Consider the following 20,773-nt stretch of genomic DNA (forward strand, 5'->3'; position numbering starts at 1 on the left):
GGATCATCAAGGTCTGTGAGATCTTTTGGGGCAGGGCCTAGACCTTCCCCCATGTATCTAGGCTGAGAGAGTATCCCTCCATGGGGAATGGGCTCCCAAAGCCCACTCGTGCACTAGGGATAAATACTGGTTCCACTGACAGAGGCCCTATAGACTGCCCAGGCCTCCCAACTGACCACATTCAGGGGGCCTGGTTTGGTCCTGTGCTGGTTTCCCAGCTGTAGAATCATTATTTTTATTCTTAATACATTCTTAGGCTGTGTCATATAGGCCAAAATCCAGAGTCCTTAGAAAGGCAGTCATGTTCCCAATTTTTGGCCCTAGATCTCTACTGTGTCTTCCACATAGCATATGTTCTAGCAACACCCAGACAGCTAACTGGTCCCTCAAAGCCTTGAATTATTTTTCCTGCCTTAAAACTTGTTTATTCTGGCTCTTCCTTACCTGCTTTTGCTCTAGCTTTCTCTGCTTTTTACCCATTGTTTTCTGTTAAGGTTCACCTAATTCCCCTGAAAACGTCTCTGATCTTCTAAACTCAACTCATTAAAATTGTTTATTGTTGCCAAGATATTTGCTTTTCATTCTGTTAACACCTCAAGTAGTCTTTAATTGTTGATCTTGAAAATACCAATTAATCTGCCGGGCTGTGGTGGCGCACGCCTTTAGTCCCAGCACTCGGGAGGCAGAGGCAGGCGGATCTCTGTGAGTTCGAGGCCGGGCTGGACCGATAGCCTCCGAAACAATACAGAGAAACCCTGTCTCGTAAAAACCAAAAAAAAAAAAAAAGAAAGAAAGAAAGAAAAAAAGAAAAGAGTTTGGCAATATTCCTTCTGTTTCTATTGTGTGGAACAATTTGAAGAGTGTCAGTAATTTACTGTACTGAACCATCTGGGCCTGGGCTATTTTTAGTTGGGAGATTTTTTTTTTTTAAATAGAGAGGCTCTAAAGGAGTTTATTTTGAAGAATACCTAGTATACATGAGAGATAACTCTATGTTAATAGAACTTTCTTCCTATAAGACACATGCTATTACATTTTCTTTCTATTAAGCTAACTTCTTTCTAGCCGGGCATGGTGTTGCACACCTTCTGTCCCAGCACTCAGGAGACAGAGGCAGGAGGATCTCTGTGAGTGATCAGTCTATTATATGTAATGGGATAACAAATTGTAGAACCTGTTATCACTTTTGATGGATAGTGACAAGACTGAAGCAAGTATATAGCTGTTAAGAGAAGCTTTTTCTTTGAGAGGAGCCTTCTCACCCGCCTGGTTCCAGAGCCGCTTTCCCGCCAGCCTGGTTCTAGATCCGCATCAGTCCCAAATAAACACACAGGAGGCTATATTAATTATGAAGCTGTTGGCCTTGCTTGTCTCTTACTGGCTAGCTCTGCTTTAAGTAATTACCCCATAATTGTTAATCTAAGTATGTCTCTTACCGGAGAATAGTTCTGGGCTCCTACCCCCATGGCGGTTACATGTTGACTCTCGTGTTTCTCCTTCCCAGAATCCTCCTGGACTCCTAGCCCCACCTATCTAGATTTCTATTGGCCAGCAGTAATTTATTAACATATACACAGGACTTCCCCAACATCTCCTTTTCTGTTTAAACAAAAAGAAAGGTCTTAACTTTAACATAGTCAAATTGTATATGACAGAACAGTTATCAAGTAAGAACACAGTTACAACATTTTATCTATTAACATTTAGCAAGATCTAAAGAAAATATCATCCATCCCATCCTTGTGAGTCCAAAGTCCTATATGTAGCTTATCTTTTATCATAACTAAGGAAAACTATAATTATAACTATCTGTCTTCAACTCCATCAAAGACCACAGAAGGATAATATATAAACACTAGGATTGACAGAGGCATCTTACTGCCTGGACAGTCACCCGAAGTTCCTCTGTAACGTTGGGGCATCCATCTTCAGCCCATAGGCCAAAATGTGTCTGGAACACTTCTCAGCAAAGCAGGAAATTTCAAACTGACCATCTGCATTGACAGTCTATCATTCATTTTTCTTTGTCCTGCAGAAAGTCTCGCGGACTCTTCCATGAAGCAGGAACCCTGTAAGACTGAGTTCAGCATTCACTTTCCTGTGGGTCCCGCATGTCCAGTTTATACAGCAACAGTCAGTCTAGGCAAGAACAGTTTCTTGCCCAAATGGCTAATCTTGCCATGTTGAAAGCAAACTCCATAACGAGTTTCTTCGATGCCCATTTTCCTCTCATAATTGGTGCTGCCAGGAGCAGACATTTCTCATTGTCAAGAAAAACCCTAAACCATTTTAAATGCCATTTTCTGAAGGTCTTTGAAAGGTTTGAAGACTATTTATCTGTCTCAAATACATCTCTATCTATCTAGAAAACCTAACTTACCTAACTGTAAATTCTGACTATTGTAAGTAACTATCTATAATCTGTATTCAATTATGCATTACATTTTAAAAGATCAGTATAAGCACAATACTTAATCAAGAGGAGAAATATACATATTACATATCACAAAATTGATCTTGAATTTGTCTCAATAAATGAAAAACCAATACCCATACCATAATTCCCTTTTTTACCATTAAAAAGATTGGCTGTGATCATTGGCCAATTATAAACAACCCCATTTAAATGAAAACAAAGATTTATAAACAAGATGGGAATTAGGACGTCGCTCATTCCAAACTGCTTCATGCTGGAAGGGGGCGCTGTTCATACTATGGGGATCATGACAAAACTCAGAAACCTGTATAAGTCCGTATTTTCTGGGTCTATAAAGCTCCATCATCTTAGCTGTCTCAATTGTTGGAACATCTGGTCCACTGCTTCCGGGGGTCTTGGTTCGTCAAACCACAGAAGCCTGGAAGAAATCCTCAGCTTTTTTTTTTTTCCCAGTTTAAATTTAGATAAGAAACGAGGTTGCTTCACAAGTCAGTTCCAGGTCCCTCTCCCATTCCCTCCCCTCCTCCCGTGCCCTCCCCTCAACTCCCCCATTATCCCCTCATTCCCCCAGGGAGGGCCTCACCCTCCCTGGGGGTGTCCATAGTCTGTCATTTCATATAGGGCAGGGCCTAGACCCTTCTAGTTGGGAGATTTTTAATGACTGCTTCTATTTCTTTAAGGGTAATAAGTCTATTTAAATTGTTTATCTGGTCTTGATTTACTTTTTGTATGTGGTACCTATCCAGAAAATTATCCATTTCTTTTAGATTTTCCAAATTTATGGAGTAAAGGTTCTTAGAGTATGACCTAATGATTCTCTGGATTTCCTCAATGTCTGTTGTTATGTCCCCCTTTTCATTTCGGATTTTGTTAATTTGGATATTCTCTCAGCCTCTTAGCCTTTGGTTGGTTTGGATAGGGGTTTGTCTATCCTGTTGATTTTCTAAAAAAAAAAAAAAAAAACAAAACAACTCTGTTTCATTGATTCTTTGTATTGGTATTGTTCTCTTTTGTTTCTATTTTATTGATTTCAGCCCTCAATATGATTATTTCCTATCATCAACTCCTCCTGGGTAAGTTTGCTTCTTTTTGTTCTAGAGCTTTCAGGTGTGCTGCTAAGTCCCTAGTGTGGGATTCCTCCAATTTCTTAATGTAGGCACTTATTGCTATGAATTTTCAGCACTGCTTTCATTGTGTCCTATAGGTTTGGATATGTTGTGCCTTCATTTTCATTGAATTGTAGGAAATCTTTAATTTCTTTCTTTATTCCTTCCTTGACCTGGTGGTATTTCAGATGAGCATTATTCAGTTTCCATGAGTTTGTAGGCTTTTTGCTACTAGTGTCGTGCATTCTTACTTTAAGCCATGATGATCCAATAAGATACAAGAGATTATTCCAATTTTTTTTTTATCTGTTGAGACTTGTTTTGTGACCAAGTATGTGGTCAGTTCCATGGGGTGTTGAGAAGAAGGTATATTTTTTTGTGTTTGAGTGAGATGTTCTATAGATGTCTGTTAAACCCATTTGAGTCATAACGTCTGTTAGTTCCCTTATTTCTGTGTTAAGCTTCTGTCTGCCTGATTTGTCCAGCAGTGAGAGTGGACTGTTGACATCTCCCACTATTAGCGTATGAGGTTTTATGTGTGATTTAAGCTTTAGTAATGTTTCTTTTACAAATGTGGGTGCCCTTGTATTTGGTGCATAAATGTTCAGAATTGAGACTTAATCTTTTTTTTTATTTTATGTGCATTGATATTTTTACCAAGCGAGTCAGGTCCCCTGGAACTGGAATTAGACAGTTGTGAGCTGTCATGTGGTTGCTTGGAATTGAACCCAGGTCCTCTAGAAGAACAGTCAGTTTCTTAACCACTAAGCCATCTCTCCAGCCCAAGTCTTAATCTTGATTCATTTTTCCTGCAACAAATACAAAATATCCTTCTTTATCTCATTTGACTATTCTTAGTTTGAGGTCTAATTTATTAGATATTAGGATAGCTACACCAACTTGTTTCTTGGGTCCATTTGATTGGAAAATCTTTTCCCAACCCTTTACTCTGAGATAACGTCTGTCTTTTGAAGTTGAGGTGTGTTTCTTGGCAGCAGAAGGATGGCTTCTGTTTTTGTATCCATTCTATTAACCTGTGTCTTTTGGATATTAATGACCAGTGATTGTTAATTCCTAGTTTTTGTTTTGTGGTGGTGGTGGTGGTGGTGGTGGTGGTGGTGGGTGTGTGTGTGTGTGTGTGTGTGTGTGTGTGTGTGTGTGTGTGTACACGCGCGTGTTCTCACACACATGTGCTTCCCTTCTGGATTTGCTGGTGTGAGATTATCTATTTCCTGTGTTTTCATGGGTGCAACTTACTTCCTCGGGTTAGAGTTTTCCTTCTAGTACTTTCTTTTCTGTAGGGCTGGATGTTTCAGTAGGTATTGTTTAAATCTGGTTTTGTCATGGAATAGCTTGTTTTCTCTGTCTATAGTGATTGAAAGTTTTGCAGGGTATAGTAGTCTGGGCTGATCTCTTTCGTATCTGCAAAATGTCTGTCCAGGACATTCTGGCTTTCAGAGTCTGCACTGAGAAGTCCAGTATTACTCTGATAGGTCTGCCTTTATATGTTACTTGACCTTTTTCCTTGGCATCTCTTAATAGATAGTCTTTCTTTACTCTGTATGTTTAGTGTTTTATTTTTAGGTCTGGGTCTCACGATGGTGGGGACAGACCACCAAAGTCTATTAAACCAGAAGCAAGCTTTATTCCAGAAAAAGAAAATCACTAATGGGCACAAAAGCTTATCTTCTGCAGCTGAGACCACAGCCAGAGTTTAGACTCCTGAAACTGTGGCTGCCAGGATGTCTGCTCTTAAGTCAGAAAGTGATTGTTAAAGGTTAACAGTGGCTGAGATTCTTTTTTCTCCTTTTTTTTGTTTGTTTGTTTGTTTGTTTTTCGAGACAAGGTTTCTCTGTAGTGTTTTAGAGGCTGTCTTGGAACTCACTCTGTAGACCAGGCTGTCCTCGAACTCACAGAGATCCACCTGACTCTGCCTCCCAAGTGCTGGGATTAAAGGTGTGTGCCACCAACGCCCAGCAACGCCTGAGATCTTTCTTCTGTCTCTTGCATTCTTTTGGATATACTTACATTTGTAGTCCCTGTTCCTTTACCCAGATTTTCCATTTCCAGAAAATCCTCAGTTTGTGGTTTTCTGTTTGTTCGTTTGGTTTAGTTTGGTTTGGTTGGTTGTTTTTTTTGGGGGGGGGGGGGGGTATTTTGAGACAGGGTTTCCCTGTGTAGCTTTGGAGGCTGTCCTGGAACTAGCTTTTGTAGACCAGGCTGGTCTCAAACTCACAGAGATTCACCCACCTCTGCCTCCCAAGTGCTGGGATTCAAGGTGTACGCCACCACTGCCTGGCCCAGTTTGTGTTTTCTTTATTGCCTCTGTTTCAGTGTTCATGTCTTGAACTGTTTCCTTCACCTGTTTGATTGTTGTTTAGGTTTTTTGTTTGTTTTGGTTTTTTTCTTGGCTTTCTTTAAGGGATTTATTGATTTCTTCCAACTTTTTGTTTGTCTTTTCCTCCATTTCTTTAAGGAAATTTTTTATTTCCTCTTTAAGGGCCTCTGTCATCTTCATGAAGTTATTTTTAAGGTTGTTTTCTTCTGCTTAGTCTGTGTTGGGATGTCCAGGTCTTGCTGTTACAGAACCACTAGGTTCTGGTGCTGCCATATTGCTCTTTATGTTGTTGGATGTATTCTTACACTTCTTTTGCCCATCTGTTGATTCTTCCTCCAATCAGTGTGGCTGGTGTCTGTCTCTGGGGGGGCCTCTGCTAGGTGGGGGAAGGACATGGGATATTCCCTCGGGGTACAGGCCTAGAGACCAGGGCTTTCCAGTAGCAAAACCAGTTGCTTGCCCCTTCCTCCCATTGGTCCTGGCAGAGCCTGTGCCTCCAGGACATCTACTGACCAGCTCCAGTTTAATCTGGAAGCTCAGTAGAAGGAAGTCTCATTCCCCTCCCTGGGGATCTGGGATGGAGGACATGGGTGATGTTGTTCTTGATACTCTCAGCTAGGCAGAGGTCTCCCAGTTCCCAAGCCCCCAACCCTCTTGGTTAAGCTAGAGTTTATCATGTATTAGTCATTTTATTAAACCAAGGAGGCAAAGCTAGAATTTTATTAAATTTATTAATCATTTTATTAAACACTTGAATGAATGCTTTATTTATAATAAGCTTTGATACCAGTGGGTATTTTTCATGTTTTCCTTAATTCTTTTAAAATTATATGATCCCATTGTTACTATTTCATCTAATGCTCCTTTGGGCTTGGGGGTCAAGACAGGGTTTCACTGTGGCTTTCACTGGCTTAGAACCTCGCTCATTAGACCAGGCTGACCTGGAACTCACAGAGACCCACCTGTCTCTGCCTCCCAAGTGTTAGGATTAAAGGCGTGCACCACTACCACCTGGCTCTGATGCTCCGATTTTAATGTATAGTTTTGTTTCTATACCAGTTAACTTAGAAGGTGTAATTTGGCCAGAGGTGATGGTACACACCTGTGAGGTGGAGGTGGGAGGGTTGGGAGTCAAGGGCTACATAGTAAATTCAAGGCCAGCCTAAGATTCATAAGGATGAGGATATAGCTAAGATTTTGATGGGTTTTTTTATTTCTCTATTTTATATGTATGAGCATTTTGCCTGAATATGTGTATGTATAAAATATGCATACCTGGTACCTAGGGAGACCACAAGAGGATGTGGATTCTCAACTAGAGATCCAGATGGTTGTGAGACACCATACGGGTGTTGGGAACCAAGCTCAGGTCCTCCATAAGAGCAACAAGTACTTTTAGCCACTCAGCAGTGTCTCTGGCCCCCAACATTTTTACTCTATTCCCTCCTATCAAAGAATAATTATGTGAGCCGGGTGTTGGTGGTGCACACCTTTAATCCCAGCACTTGGGAGGCAGAGGCAGGCGGATTTTGGGGATTTCAAGGCCAGCCTGGTCTACAGAGCGAGTTAGGACAGCCTTCAAAGCAATACGGAAAAACCCTGTCTCAGAAAACAAAACAAAACAAAAGACAAAGAATAATTATGTGTATGTAAGTGTGAGGTGTGAGGCATATGTGTGGATACCTGTAGAGGTCAAAGTATTATAGATCCCTTGGAACTGGAGTCACAGGCAGGCATTTGTCAGTTTTCTGACATGGCTACTGGGAATTGTTTTCGGATCCTCTGGCAAAGTAATACACATTGTTAACCACCAGACCATCCCTAAACATTTATACTTTATTCCTCTTTGTTAAAGTATAAGAAGCTAAAATGTATATGTTTATGAATAAACATATATTACTATTCATCTAACCAGCTTCCTAGTTATTGTGTGGGATTACAGGCAACATTATTACCTTTTGACCTGTTATAATAAAGCTTTCCTACAAACATACAGATTAGTCAGAAAGTGTTTAATTCCTTTTCTTAAAAACATGGTACTTTCGCTGTTTAATCCAAAGGCAAACATTGTTATCTTAAAAATGTTTTCTTTGTTTTAGCACCTAAGATATTTTTTCTGGCAGTTTCCTCATACTGGTCAAATCTAAATGACATCTATAATCTTTATCTTTCTTGGTGTTTTTATGATGGTAACTTTGAAACTTTTGAATACTTTGTAATAAGAAAGAGGGTAAATGTGTTGTCATCTTATCTGTTATAGGTTGTCAAAAAAGCAGACATGATCAATAAAAATATGACTCATCAGGTCCAAGCTGAGAGAGATGCACTGGCACTGAGCAAAAGCCCTTTCGTTGTGCATTTGTATTACTCACTGCAGTCAGCAAGCAATGTCTACTTGGTGAGTAAACAGCTTATACTCCCTGTGTTAACTCTGCAGTCATGGAACCCAGTGATCTAACAGCACAGGGTCTCTGTTTAGCATACTTGCATTTAAATTATGCTCTCCTACATACAAGTTTAATGACGTTGACCAACTTAAATGTTGCTTTAGTGAGAGTTTTCCAAAGCAAAAGAATCAATGGGATATGTTGTATATATGTAGAGACACAGAAAGAGGGATTTGTTTTAAGGAATCTGTTCAACTCTTAATTGATTGGCAAACCAAACTACAAGGTAGATGGTTATTCTAGAGACTGATGAAGGATTAATACTGCCATCTAAAGGCAGACTTCCCTTTACTTTTAGGATTTTAGTCTTTTCTCCTGTTAATAGCCTTCAACTGATTGTTTGAAGGCTATTGGCATTATGAGGGAATATGTGCTTTATCAAAGTCTGCTGATTTAAATGTTAACCTCGTCTAAAGAATACTTTAGATGAGGTATAAAAAACGATAACTGGGCCAGGCGTTGGTGGCGCATGCCTTTAATCCCAGCACTCAGGGCAGAGGTAGGCGGATCTTTGTGAGTTCGAGACAAGCCTGGTCTACAAGAGCTAGTTCCAGGACAGCCTCCAAAAACCACAGAGAAACCCTATCTCGAAAAACCAAAAAAAAAAAAAAAAGACCAGAGAGTGCACGTGCACTCAATAAGGTCAAGGAGAGCCCCTTCAGATATGTCTAAGTTATAAAATAGTGTGAAATAGCATTCTGTTCTTCAGGTGATTCACTGTAATATAATGAATACCAAATAGAAGAGAACTGACTTTCCATCTTCCAAGCTAGTGGTTACAAACCAATGTGACCCACAACCATATCTGGCTGTTATGAGCTAAGAAGAGCATTTGCATTCCTCTTTTCCTAAGCCCTGGGTTCAGTCCCCAGTACCACATAAACCAGGTATGGTGGTATGCATATTCATTTAATCCTAGCCCTGAGAAGGTAGAGGCAGGAGGATTAGGCATTCAAGCTACTTTGAGGCCACCCTGGATATAGAAGACTCTGCTTGCTGGGGGAGTATATTGAAAAAAAAATTTTTAAAGACTATTTTTGGAAATTGGGGTAGCTCAGTGGGTAAATAGTTCTTGCTGCACACCCATGAGGGACCTAAGTTCAAATTCCTAGAGCCTATAATAATCTGAGTGTGATCATAGATGCCCCTATAATACCAGTGCTATAGGGTCACAAAAACAAATATCACTGAGACTTGCTGCCCACCAAACTAGCTCCAGATTCGGTGAGAGACCTTGTCACAGAGAAAAAGACAGGGATAGAATAGTATTCCTAATGTCCTCTGGCCCCAATGAACACACTGTATACCATACAACATCAAGAAAAGACTTTGTCTGATACTTGGAAATTACAGTGAAATTTTAATTTCAGTCAGTAGGTAAAGTTTTATTGGAACCTAACCACATCCTTTTGTTACCGACATCTTCAGAAGTGTTAAAATGCCAGAGTAAAACAGTTGTAATAGAATCCCACAAAATCACCGGGCGGTGGTGGTGCACGCCTTTAATCCCAGCACTCGGGAGGCAAAGGCAGGCAGATCTCTGTGAGTTCGAGGCTGGGCTGGACCGACAGCCTCAAACAATACAGAGAAACCCTGTCTCGTAAAAACCAAAAAAAAAAAAAAAAAAAAATCCCACAAGATCCAAATATTTATTTTGTGGCTCTTCACAGAAAAAAAAAGGTAATATCCTTGAATGCTATGTCCAAAGAAGGTAGGAAAGTTGTCATGTTAGTTGTCATGTTAATAACTGGGACCAGATGTTTCTAGGTTGTCGGCATCTTGCTCCAAGAATTGAAGAAATTCACACAAATAGCAAAGTTTTATTCAAAGGCACAGTGAATGTGGAGTTTAGATAGCAAAAAAAGAATAGCAGATGCTGAGAAATTTGCTCCAAAGCACCAAGTTATTGCCTGGGACTTCCAAAAGGAAGAGGAGGAGTTAATTTCTAGGGGAGGGGTATGGGTAATTTTCTGTTTGATTGATAAGCTTGGGTTATGTAAACTTTTGCCTACTGAGCATGCCGTTTCCTGTGATGCATTCGATTTTAATTACATACATGCCCAATTATGCATAGGCAGAAGGTAATATAGTTGTTTTCCTGTAGAAGTCAATGTTTAAAACATGGATTGTCAGCCGGGCGTTGGTGGCGCACGCCTTTAATCCCAGCACTCGGGAGGCAGAGGCAGGTGGATCTCTGTGAGTTCGAGGCCAGGCTGGACCGATAGTCTCCAAAACAATACAGAGAAACCCTGTCTCCTAAAAACCAAAAAAAACAAAAAAACAAAACAAAACATGGATTGTCTTACTGCACCAGTGTAGACTGTACTGGCCCACCACCTCTGGTTTCAGGATAAGTTTCAAGATGTGTTTGGCCACAAATAAAGAGCTCATAAGGATTGCTAGAAAGGTATAGATCAAGATGACCTCATTTGTTTGGAGAGGGGTTGTACATCCTGCTAAATACAGATATGATCCTGGGTTGGTTAGCTATATCTATGCTTGCCTGCCTCTACTTAATCATTTGATTCTTCCTGAGGCCTTCAAATGCCTTTATAGCATCCTGTTTTACATGTATATATGTAAAATACATGACTATGTCTCTGTTATTGACCCTGATTTAACTCGTTGGTAGCCAGTAGCTTCCAATCCTATTAAAACAGTAGGTGATAGATGTGATTATTCAACATAATAGTTTTTTGTTCTCACTCAAGAATTGCTGTAATAATTAAGTAGCTATAATATTTTTATTTTATCTGTTTGTTTTTGGTTTATTGTTTATATGTGGTACTGGGGTCCTACACATGCTAGGGTTATTTTTGTTTATTCTAGACACTTAATAACAGGCATCTCTTACCTATCCAACTTTACTACTGATTTAAATCTTGGTACTCAAAATGTGATCCATAGACAAACAATGGTAACACTATCTAGGGGTTTATTAGAGACCCAGAGGCCTGAAGATATAGCTCAGTGGTAGAATGTTTGTCTAAGATCCTCAAGGCCCAGGGATTAGTCCCCAAGTGGGGCTAACGGGTGCTCAAAAGGAAAACAAAAACTCAAACTTATCTAATTATTAGTCTCATCTCACAGCTATCAACAAAAAGGACTGTATGACTTCTGTATTTATGCCAGATATTCATAAATGAATCAAATCATGAGGAAATAATCAAGTAGCCTCAAATTAAAAAGCTTCCTTTTGAAAACACACCTGTTATCTTCAACATTGCTTTTATCATGGAAGATGCATGCTGAAAATTTGCTCCAGATTAGAGGAATCTAGGGATATAACAACAAAGTGCCTTGTTTTATGGCTTGTGAGTGGGGAGTGGGCACAGGAACTATAAAGGACAATGCTGAGATGGTCGTATAAATATAAATATACTACATATTAGAATTTTATCGCTGTATTCTTACATAAGATGCCTTATTCAGGAGTTGACACCTGATGAGCATTACACTCATTATCATTAGTGATGGATGTAGAAGGACCCCGTTCATTGTGGGTGGTGCTATGAGAAAGCAGGCTGAGCGAGCCCATGAGGAGCAAGGCAGTAAACAACATTTCTTTATTGCCTGTGCATCAGCTCCTATCTCCAATCTTCAGCTTCTTTTAGTGGACTGTGACTCAGGACATATAAGCCCAAAAAAAACCCTTTCTTCCCCAAGTTGCTTTTGGGTATGGTGTTTCATTACAGCAGTAGAAACATATATTAACATCTATACTCTAATAAATTAGTATAATTATTTTATATGAATGTCTTTTTGTTTAGATTAAGCTTTTTAATTTAAAAAATTAAAATAACCTCAGCAAACTTGGTATTAATATGTAATATTGCTTCTGAGATAGGAATCTTAATATGCTGTTCAGCTAGTCTTGAACTCCTGGGTTCCACAGACTCTTTTGCCTTCATTTCTTTCACAGCTATGATCAATCAAGCACACACCACTGTACCTGTCAAGTGTGTTACTTTTTGCTGACTAACTGGATAATAAAATTTAGAAGTTAATGAACTGTACCTGAAGCTTCTGTTTTGAGACAGTTTTCCTCTGTACACCTGGCTGACCTTGAGAGGCCAGGATTGGTGATGTATACCTATCATCCTAGTACTTGGAAAACTGAGGCAGAAAAATGATAAGTTCAATGTAATAAGTGATACAAAAAAAATATGTTTTATATTGTAACTATTCTAAAAAATAAAACTGTAATCCCCAAACACTATATATTTCAAGTATATTGTTTTTAAAGTATATTCTTTTTTGATAGGTAATGGAATATCTTATAGGTGGAGATGTCAAGTCTCTCCTACATATATATGGTTATTTTGATGAAGACATGGCTATAAAATATATTTGTGAAGTAGCATTGGCTTTAGATTACCTGCATAGACATGGAATCATCCACAGGTAAGACTGATTGTTATGTATATTATTACGTAAAACGTATTGTTTGAATCTTTAATATATGCAAAAACTACTTGCTCGTGTTTCTAGTTTCCCTACAGCTCAGTTGTAATGTGCATTTAGAGAGTACATTGGCTCTTGTTTAATCTCCCTATATTTTGTTAAATGTTGCTTTGGACATAAACATTACATCTTAATGTGAAGATTATGAATCTCTTTCTACTCCCATACCATCATACAAAAGTAATAAAAGACTTTGTGGTCTCAGCTGATATGCAACTTTTCTCTGTTCAGAGAAAGGCTCAATGGCTCTGCTCTGTTAAAATTTAACCATTCTTTGCTTTAAAGGGGCAGATATAAATTTGAACTGACTGGTGAATAAAATATCTAAAAATAATACCAAACAGAATCTAGTATTGAATCATATAAATTTTTGTAGATTCTTGATATGTAATAAAATGATTTTGAGAGCTATTTTCTGGGTCTTTTGGAGCCACTCATAAGAAATTTTATTTTAAAGGAATAATTAGGTTTCCTCTTATAATTCCCCCAACCCCATGTGGTATTTTTAGCATCAAAGCTACTTTTTCAGTATCTATTTGCCTTTTGTATGTTCAGGGATTTGAAACCAGACAATATGCTTATTTCCAATGAGGGTCATATCAAGCTGACAGATTTTGGCCTTTCCAAAGTTACTCTGAATAGAGGTAAGAATAATGGCAGGTAAGTGCCAACTTCAGACATTCTATTTCATTAACTTTTTCTTGTTAATTTACATTAGATAAAATGTGATGGCTATTCTGTAATATGCTAGAAATAAGTATGTAATGTTCTTTCCCCCATTAAAAGGGGCTTTGGGGTCTGTGCCAGAACACAATGTTTGCTTAGCTGGATCTGATCTTAGCACAAAAAAAAAAGGAAGAAGAAAGAAGAAGAAAAGAAAAAAGATCTTTTTTTTTTTTTTTTTTTTTTTTTTTGGTTTTTTGAGACAGGGTTTCTCTGTGGCTTTGGAGGCTGTCCTGGAACTCGCTTGTTAGTCCAGGCTGGTCTCGAACTCACAGAGATTCGCCTGCCTCTGCCTCCCGAGTGCTGGGATTAAAGGCGTGCGCCACCAACGCCCGGCTGAAAAAAAGATCATTCTTGAATCTTGAAAGGTCCTTAAAACACCTTAGATCTTTAAAATGGAGTGAGCAGCTGCTGTTGTCTTTGCCCTTGCTGAAACAGGATGAAGAGCTAAACATACACAAAATGACTTAACTGTAATGAGGCAGATCTTCAGATACTTATGCAAATACATCCTGCCACCACCAAAACCTTGGTAGATACAACTCATTTACATAGATGGAAATAAGTTCATTTCTGAATAGTAATGTTTCAAATGCTCATAAAAAACAACAAATCAACCATTTATACTATTAATACCACAAAGGAATACTGATCCATGAAAAAACTATAAAAATAAAGCACACTGTTGTTCTAAAGAGATTATATCTTGGCTTAGTGCTTTCAAAAGAAAAATTATCTATGTTTTAAGAGAACAAAAGATTGTGCTCCCTTCAGCAGCACATATACTAAAGTGGAACAATACAAAGAAGATTAGCATGGGATGACATGCAAATTCATGAAACATTCCATATTTTTATGTAAAAAAAATAGTTAAAAAGAGAAAAAGCAAAAAGAAAACAAAATATTTTAATTCTCTCTGATTTTGTGTGGAGATTTTTAGAAGAGGGTATAATAACAAAGGTTTATACAGCATAGGTTGACCTCAAAGAAGTTATGAAGCCAAAAATTAACCATGAACACTTGCCTACCCCTCACAAGTGCTGGGATTATAGACATATGCCACTGTATCAGATTTGACGTTTTGATTTCTCAATACTAGAGATTGAACTCAGGCCTATTGTATGCTAAGCAAGCATTCTGACACTAAGCTAAATTCCTAGCCTATTGATCTTATGTTTTAGAATTTATTCTAAGGCAATGAGTCTAGAGAACAAAATGTAAATGAATAAAGTGATTTGCAGTACCATTGTATAATAAATTGAAAGAAGACATTACTTAAATTCATCACAGAATCATGGAAAGATGATAAATTACCATCTTGAAAGTAGAGTAGATTCTCTATTAAGAAGTGTAGAAGGGGCTGAGCGGTGGTGGCACATGCCTTTAATCCCAGCACTTGGGAGACAGAGGCAGAAGGAGGATCTGGGAGTTTGAGGCCAGCCTGGTCTACAGAGTGAATTCCAGGACAGCCAGGACTGAGATGGCTCAGCAGTTATGAGCATTTGCTTCAGTTCCCAGCACTGGCTTCAGGTGGTTCACAGCAGTTTGTAATCCAGCTCCAGGGTATTTGATGCCCTCTTCTGGTCTCCATAAGTGCACACATATACTTGGGATTGCATACACACAAACATCCATGTACACAAAAATAAAAACAAATCTTTTTTTTTGAAAGTATAGATGAGGAAGGCAGAGGGAAGATGTAAAACTAATGCTGGGGGAGAGGAAGGAAGAAGAATAAAGTATAACAACACAATGTGTGAAAATGCTGTGATGAAACCCAGTCTTTTCTGTGCTAATCTAAGACTTAACAAACAAAAAATGAAAGCTAAAGAAAAGAGGGCTACACATGACTCTGAGGCAGTATGCTTGCTTAGCATATACAGGGGCCCTAGATTTGCCTTCCAGCAACACAGATACACAACGAAAAGGTAGAATATTTTTGGTTTTGCTTATCATTGTGTGTATGTGCATGCTATGGAGTGGAGGCAGATGTGGAGGTCAAAGGACAACTTTGTGGAGTGAGTTCTGTCCTTCCACCTTTACTTACATTCCAGGGATCAAACCTCAGGTCAACCAGGCTTGGGAGTTGAATGCCTTTACCCACTGAGCCATCTCACTGGCCCTTGTTTTTGGATTTTTGAAGCGGTTCTTGTTCTATAGCCCTCACTAACCTGGGATTCACTATATAGACAAGGCTGGCCTTGAACTTGTGATGATCTTCCTGTCTCTGCTTCTGCCTCCTGAGCCCTGGGATATAGGCATGTGCTACTACTCCCAACTTGTTCAAAGGATTGATTTAATAAATGAAGAATATGCCGGGCGGTGGTGGCGCACGCCTTTAATCCCAGCACTCGGGAGGCAAAGGCAGGCGGATCTCTGTCAGTTCGAGGCCAGGCTGGACTGACAGCCTCCAAAACAATACAGAGAAACCCTGTCTCGTAAAAAAAAATAATAATAATAATTAAGAATAATGTAAAATTGGTTCTAAAAATTATAAACTCTGAAGTTGTAAGTATTTAAAAATACATACAGGTCTACAATTTTTCCTAAATTAGCTAAAAGTCTTAGCTGATACAGTCTTCTTAATCCTACTTCATGTGATTTTTTTTTCATACATCTTACCTCAGAACTAATATTTGATTGTAGATTATATGTAAAATTCAATTAGGGGTGTTTTATAATATCTAATATGTTCACCATAATAGTTTTCTTATAATCTAAAAATTTTTTAATTGTGAAGCAAACCAAACTACTAATTAGTTATTAGAAAATTGTATAAGGATGATATTATTGGTAAGTTTAAATCATTTTAGTTATAAGTAAGGTCTAAAATATGTAAGATTATTATTACTTTTGTTTTCACTGCTTCATCAGTGTGGGACAAATGAAATTGGTATGTGGTGACTTGAAGTGTAATGTTTTAAGACAGGGCCTTCCTTTTGCCTTGAACTCATAGCAGTCTTACTGCTTCAACCTTCCAAGAGCATGGATTACACGTTAAATATACTTCTCTTAAAGACTTACATATAGAACAGAACTTATATATAGAACAGACTTCTCTTTTTTCACCTAAGTAAAATAATAAAGTATCATACTCAATGTTGAATTACTTTAAAGTATTATTATCTAAGTTAATGTTCTATTGCTGTGAGAGACACTACAATCAAGGCAACTCTTATAGAAACAAGCAGTTAAGTGGGAGCTTGCTTACAATTACAGAGGGTTAGTCCATTATCATAATGGCAAGGAGCATGTCTGTATGTAGACAGGCACTGGACCAGTAACTGAGAACTTTACATCCTGATCTGCAGACAGAGAGAGCAGTGTCTACTGGTCCTGGCATGGGCTTTTGAAACCTGAGAACCCACCCCAAAGTGATATACTTCCTTAAACAAGGTGACATCTACTCCAACAAGGCCATATTCCCTAATCCTTCTAATCTTTTCAAACAGTTCCACTCCCTGATGACTAAGCATTCAAATATATGAAAAATATATTATTCAAACTACCACAAATACTATATATTGAACTAATAAAGCAGGTCAATTTTTCTCTTGATTTAAGCTTAACATATGAGTTGACATAAAGGGACCATAATTAAATTAACTCCTATTTCCTCTCCCCATACTTTATTTATAACACAAATTATCTTGCCTAATTTAAGAGCTTATAATAACAGTGATTTTTTCATACATGTTGATAATGTATTTTGATCATATTCACACACATCCTTTACCCTGTCATCCCACTTCCACTGACCCCCCTCTTCCCAATTAGTCCCTCTAGTGCTTTCATGTCTTTTATGTTTTCTTAAATGCCAGTTAGTTACAGTAGGGTTGTTACAGGAGTGTGGGACCTTCCCAGTGGCTACATATCCCTGAAGGAAATGTCTCTCCCTCCCTCAAAAACCATTAACTGAATATGGATCCTCAGAAGACTTTGTTAACCCCTCCCCACCCCATGTCATGATGTTGGTGGGCCCAGTCTTATGCAGGTCCTGTTCCAGTGATCACAGTTGACTTGACTTCAAGAATACTGTAGTCATTTCTGTAAGTCAACATTCCACACCAATCTCACCCCCACTCTCCAGCTCTAGCATGCTTCCTGCCCCTTCTGTGATGTTCCCTGCCCTTTGAAGGTAAGATATGTGACAGATATGGCCTCTTCATGCTGGGCATTCAATACTCACTCATTCTCATCACTTTGATCAGGTATGAGCATCTGTAATTACTGAGCTCACTACAAAAATAAACTTCTCTAGCCAGAGCTGACAGCAGAAATGATCTATGAATATAAACAATTATTTTGAAGGTTTTTTGATAGGTACATCAGATCCATTTGCCAAATTAGAACAGTAGGACTTTCCCTCCCCAGGATCTATGACATTTCCAAACATGGACTTTTGACTGAGTTCAGAGTATCAGACAAGGATTCTCTCCCTCAGAGCAGAACTTAAATCTATAACATACTTACTACTATTGCACCAATAGGCTGTCTGGCCTAGTCTGGCAGCAGTATTATATACAGCATCTACAATTGAATAAAACTGTTAATGGTAATCTTCCCCCAGCAGTCCCCTAGCACCCTCTGGTACTATGAGGGCTAGCCAGCAGGGAGGAATCTCTTAGCTCAATTTCATTGTAGTTTCTCTATAGTGTACAATGAGGGGAGTGTGGTGCTCTCAGCAGGAAGGTCTGAACAATCTCATTTTGGTGAATCGCCAAAAACAGTGGCAATTGCTTGTATTGAAATAACTGATAATTAGTGACCAAGTGTTTCTTAAAATCTGATAGCATTCTGGGTTATTTTGCCATATTCTACCTATTCTACAAGACTGTTGTAGAAAACCTTTTTTTTTTTCAGTCCTGAGGTTAGAACTTAGGACCTTATTTATGCATGCTCTGCTAGGCAAGACACTCTACCACTGAGTTATATCTCTACCTCTCAAACTTTTGATGATTTCAGTTAGTTAATGAGTTTTAAATGTTACCTCTGCATTTCAGAAAGTTCTCTGCATATATGTATCTACACCAGCCAGTTTTTTTTTCTTTTTTTTTCTTTTTTTTCTTTTTTTTTGGTTTTTACGAGACAGGGTTTCTCTGTATTGTTTCGGAGGCTATCAGTCCAGCCCGGCCTCGAACTCACAGAGATCCGCCTGCCTCTGCCTCCCGAGTGCTGGGATTAAGGGCATGTGCCACCATCACCCGGCCACCAGCCAGTTTTGTAGGTGAAATTAATAACATAGAAAAAGGCAAAGGCTGGGATGTGGTGACATATGCCTTTAATCCCAGCACTCAGGAGGCAGAGCCAGACAGATCTCTGTGTTTTCAAGGCCAACCTGGTTTCTAGGACACCCAGAGCTACACAAAAAGAAACCCTGTCTTGAAACCCCCAAAGAAGAGAGAGAAGCAAAGTTCAGAACATGTAATTATTGATATAGTCGCTGGGCGACAGTGGCACACGCCTTTAGTACCAGCACTCGGGAGGCAGAGGCAGGCGGATCTCTGTGAGTTCGAGGCCAGCCTGGTCTACAGAGTGAGTGCCAGGACAGCCTCCCAAACAATACAGAGAGACCCTGTCTCGAAAAATCAATGTCAATGATAAGCAACAGTTTTAAATACATTCATATTTTTCTTTGCATATATAGATATCAATATGATGGATATTCTTACAACACCATCAATGGCTAAACCTAAGCAAGATTATTCACGAACCCCAGGACAAGTCTTATCTCTCATCAGTTCTTTGGGATTTGTGAGTACTTAATGAGGAAAACCTCTTCATCATCACCATTTAAAATTTTAACCTTAAGATGAAAATAAAATAGGTGTAAATATCAAACATAAGATGGCATTACTTTTGGCAATTTGTGTACTCAGATGGCATGGTATCAATTCTTATAGTCACCTGAAAATGAATCTCTTAGTATCTGATTTTAATTTTTGCTTGTAATATTTTTCTTTTTAGAAAATTTTAACACATGTAGGTGTGGATGTGTGCACCACAGTGCACAAATGGAAGCAGAGGACAACTTATAGCAGTCAGTTCTCTCCTTCCCACCATGTGGGGGACCCAGGGATAGAAGTCATGTCATTAGGTGGGAGGTGCCTTTACCCTCGGCCATCTTACTGGCCCCAAATAATTTTGCTTTTTAATAGTTCACACCAGTTGGAGAGAAAGATGAAGACTCTGCAACCATGTTTTCAGCCCCTATGTCTGAAGCACAGCTTTCTCAAGGATCAGTTTGCCCGATGTCCATAGATCAGAAAGGGCCTACTTGCCATTCTAGCAGACTACTAAAGTCATGTAAGTGTAAAAGAGTATTTCATCCCACTAAGTGTATGCTTTAAAGAACAAAAATAGCTCAAAATTTTAAGTTCCTAATAGCAGTCTAATAACTTCAAAATGCCAATATTCAATGTGTGCCACTCCTATATATTACTATATAAATGATGATCACAGTAGATTTTATAAATCCCACAGAATAAACTGTCTTGCTAGTTATCATATTCAGTTACCTATAATATTGGAACAATGATGATTAAGTGAATTTCACTATACTTGGGTCTGAAACTTTCATATGAAAAAGATAAAGTAACTGCAATGTTTGTCTTTATAAACTTATTTCCAAGAGATTTTGAGGTAATTTAAGTTTAAAAACTCAAAATAGAGATTGAGGTTTTCTTATTGTTCATTGTTTTGGGATTTTTTGCTTGCTTGTTTGTTTTGTTGGTGTTTTGAGATAACTTCTCAACAAGTCTAATGTTGAACTATTAGCCCAGGTTTAAATTTCAGTGTTCTTGCCTCAGCCCCCTAAGTACTGAAGTTACAGGTATGTGTCACTGCAACTGATTTCAAAGAAAGTATATTTGTGCATTTAAAAGAAATGCGGTGGTGGTGCACGCCCTTAATCCCAGCACTCGGGAGGCAGAGGCAGAGGCAGGTGGATCTCTGTGAGTTCGAGGCCAGCCTGATCTACAAAGCTACACAGAGAAACCTTGTCTTGAAAAATGAGGAAAAAAAAGAGTAAGTTAGATTAGATGGACTTTGAAATTCCCTTCCTGGTTATGAAATGTAATGATGCTTATTACTATGTTATAAATTTCTAATTTCTTGGAGTTTAATGTCATGTTCATCCTCTTGGAGAAAGAAAACGGTATGTGTGTGTGTTTAGTTTCTTTTCTTTTGCTGTGATACAACACCATGGCCAGGACAGCTTAACAAAAGTGTTTAAGAGTTTAGAGTTCTAGAGGTTAGA

At 38.7% G+C, this 20,773-nt stretch overlaps 1 protein-coding gene and 1 pseudogene across 3 annotated transcripts in view; both read left to right on the forward strand.

The window, feature by feature from the left end:
* The window catches only part of Mastl (microtubule associated serine/threonine kinase like), a 42,815-nt gene that overhangs the window by 2,320 nt on the left and 19,722 nt on the right, over positions 1–20,773 (forward strand). For 2 of the 3 annotated variants that reach the window (XM_005082672.4, XM_005082673.4), the window contains exons 2-6: positions 8,142–8,279; positions 12,593–12,732; positions 13,348–13,436; positions 19,163–19,269; positions 19,674–19,821. In XM_005082672.4, coding sequence (XP_005082729.1) covers positions 8,142–8,279; positions 12,593–12,732; positions 13,348–13,436; positions 19,163–19,269; positions 19,674–19,821 — 622 coding nt within the window. The remainder of the gene's footprint in view (positions 1–8,141; positions 8,280–12,592; positions 12,733–13,347; positions 13,437–19,162; positions 19,270–19,673; positions 19,822–20,773) is intronic. The other variant, XM_021234468.2, reaches the window with a different exon arrangement.
* Positions 14,277–14,370, forward strand: LOC121143840 (annotated as a pseudogene).

The sequence above is a fragment of the Mesocricetus auratus genome, unplaced genomic scaffold (genome assembly GCF_017639785.1).
Source record: "Mesocricetus auratus isolate SY011 unplaced genomic scaffold, BCM_Maur_2.0 Super-Scaffold_100013, whole genome shotgun sequence".
In the NCBI taxonomy this organism is placed as follows: domain Eukaryota; kingdom Metazoa; phylum Chordata; class Mammalia; order Rodentia; family Cricetidae; genus Mesocricetus; species Mesocricetus auratus.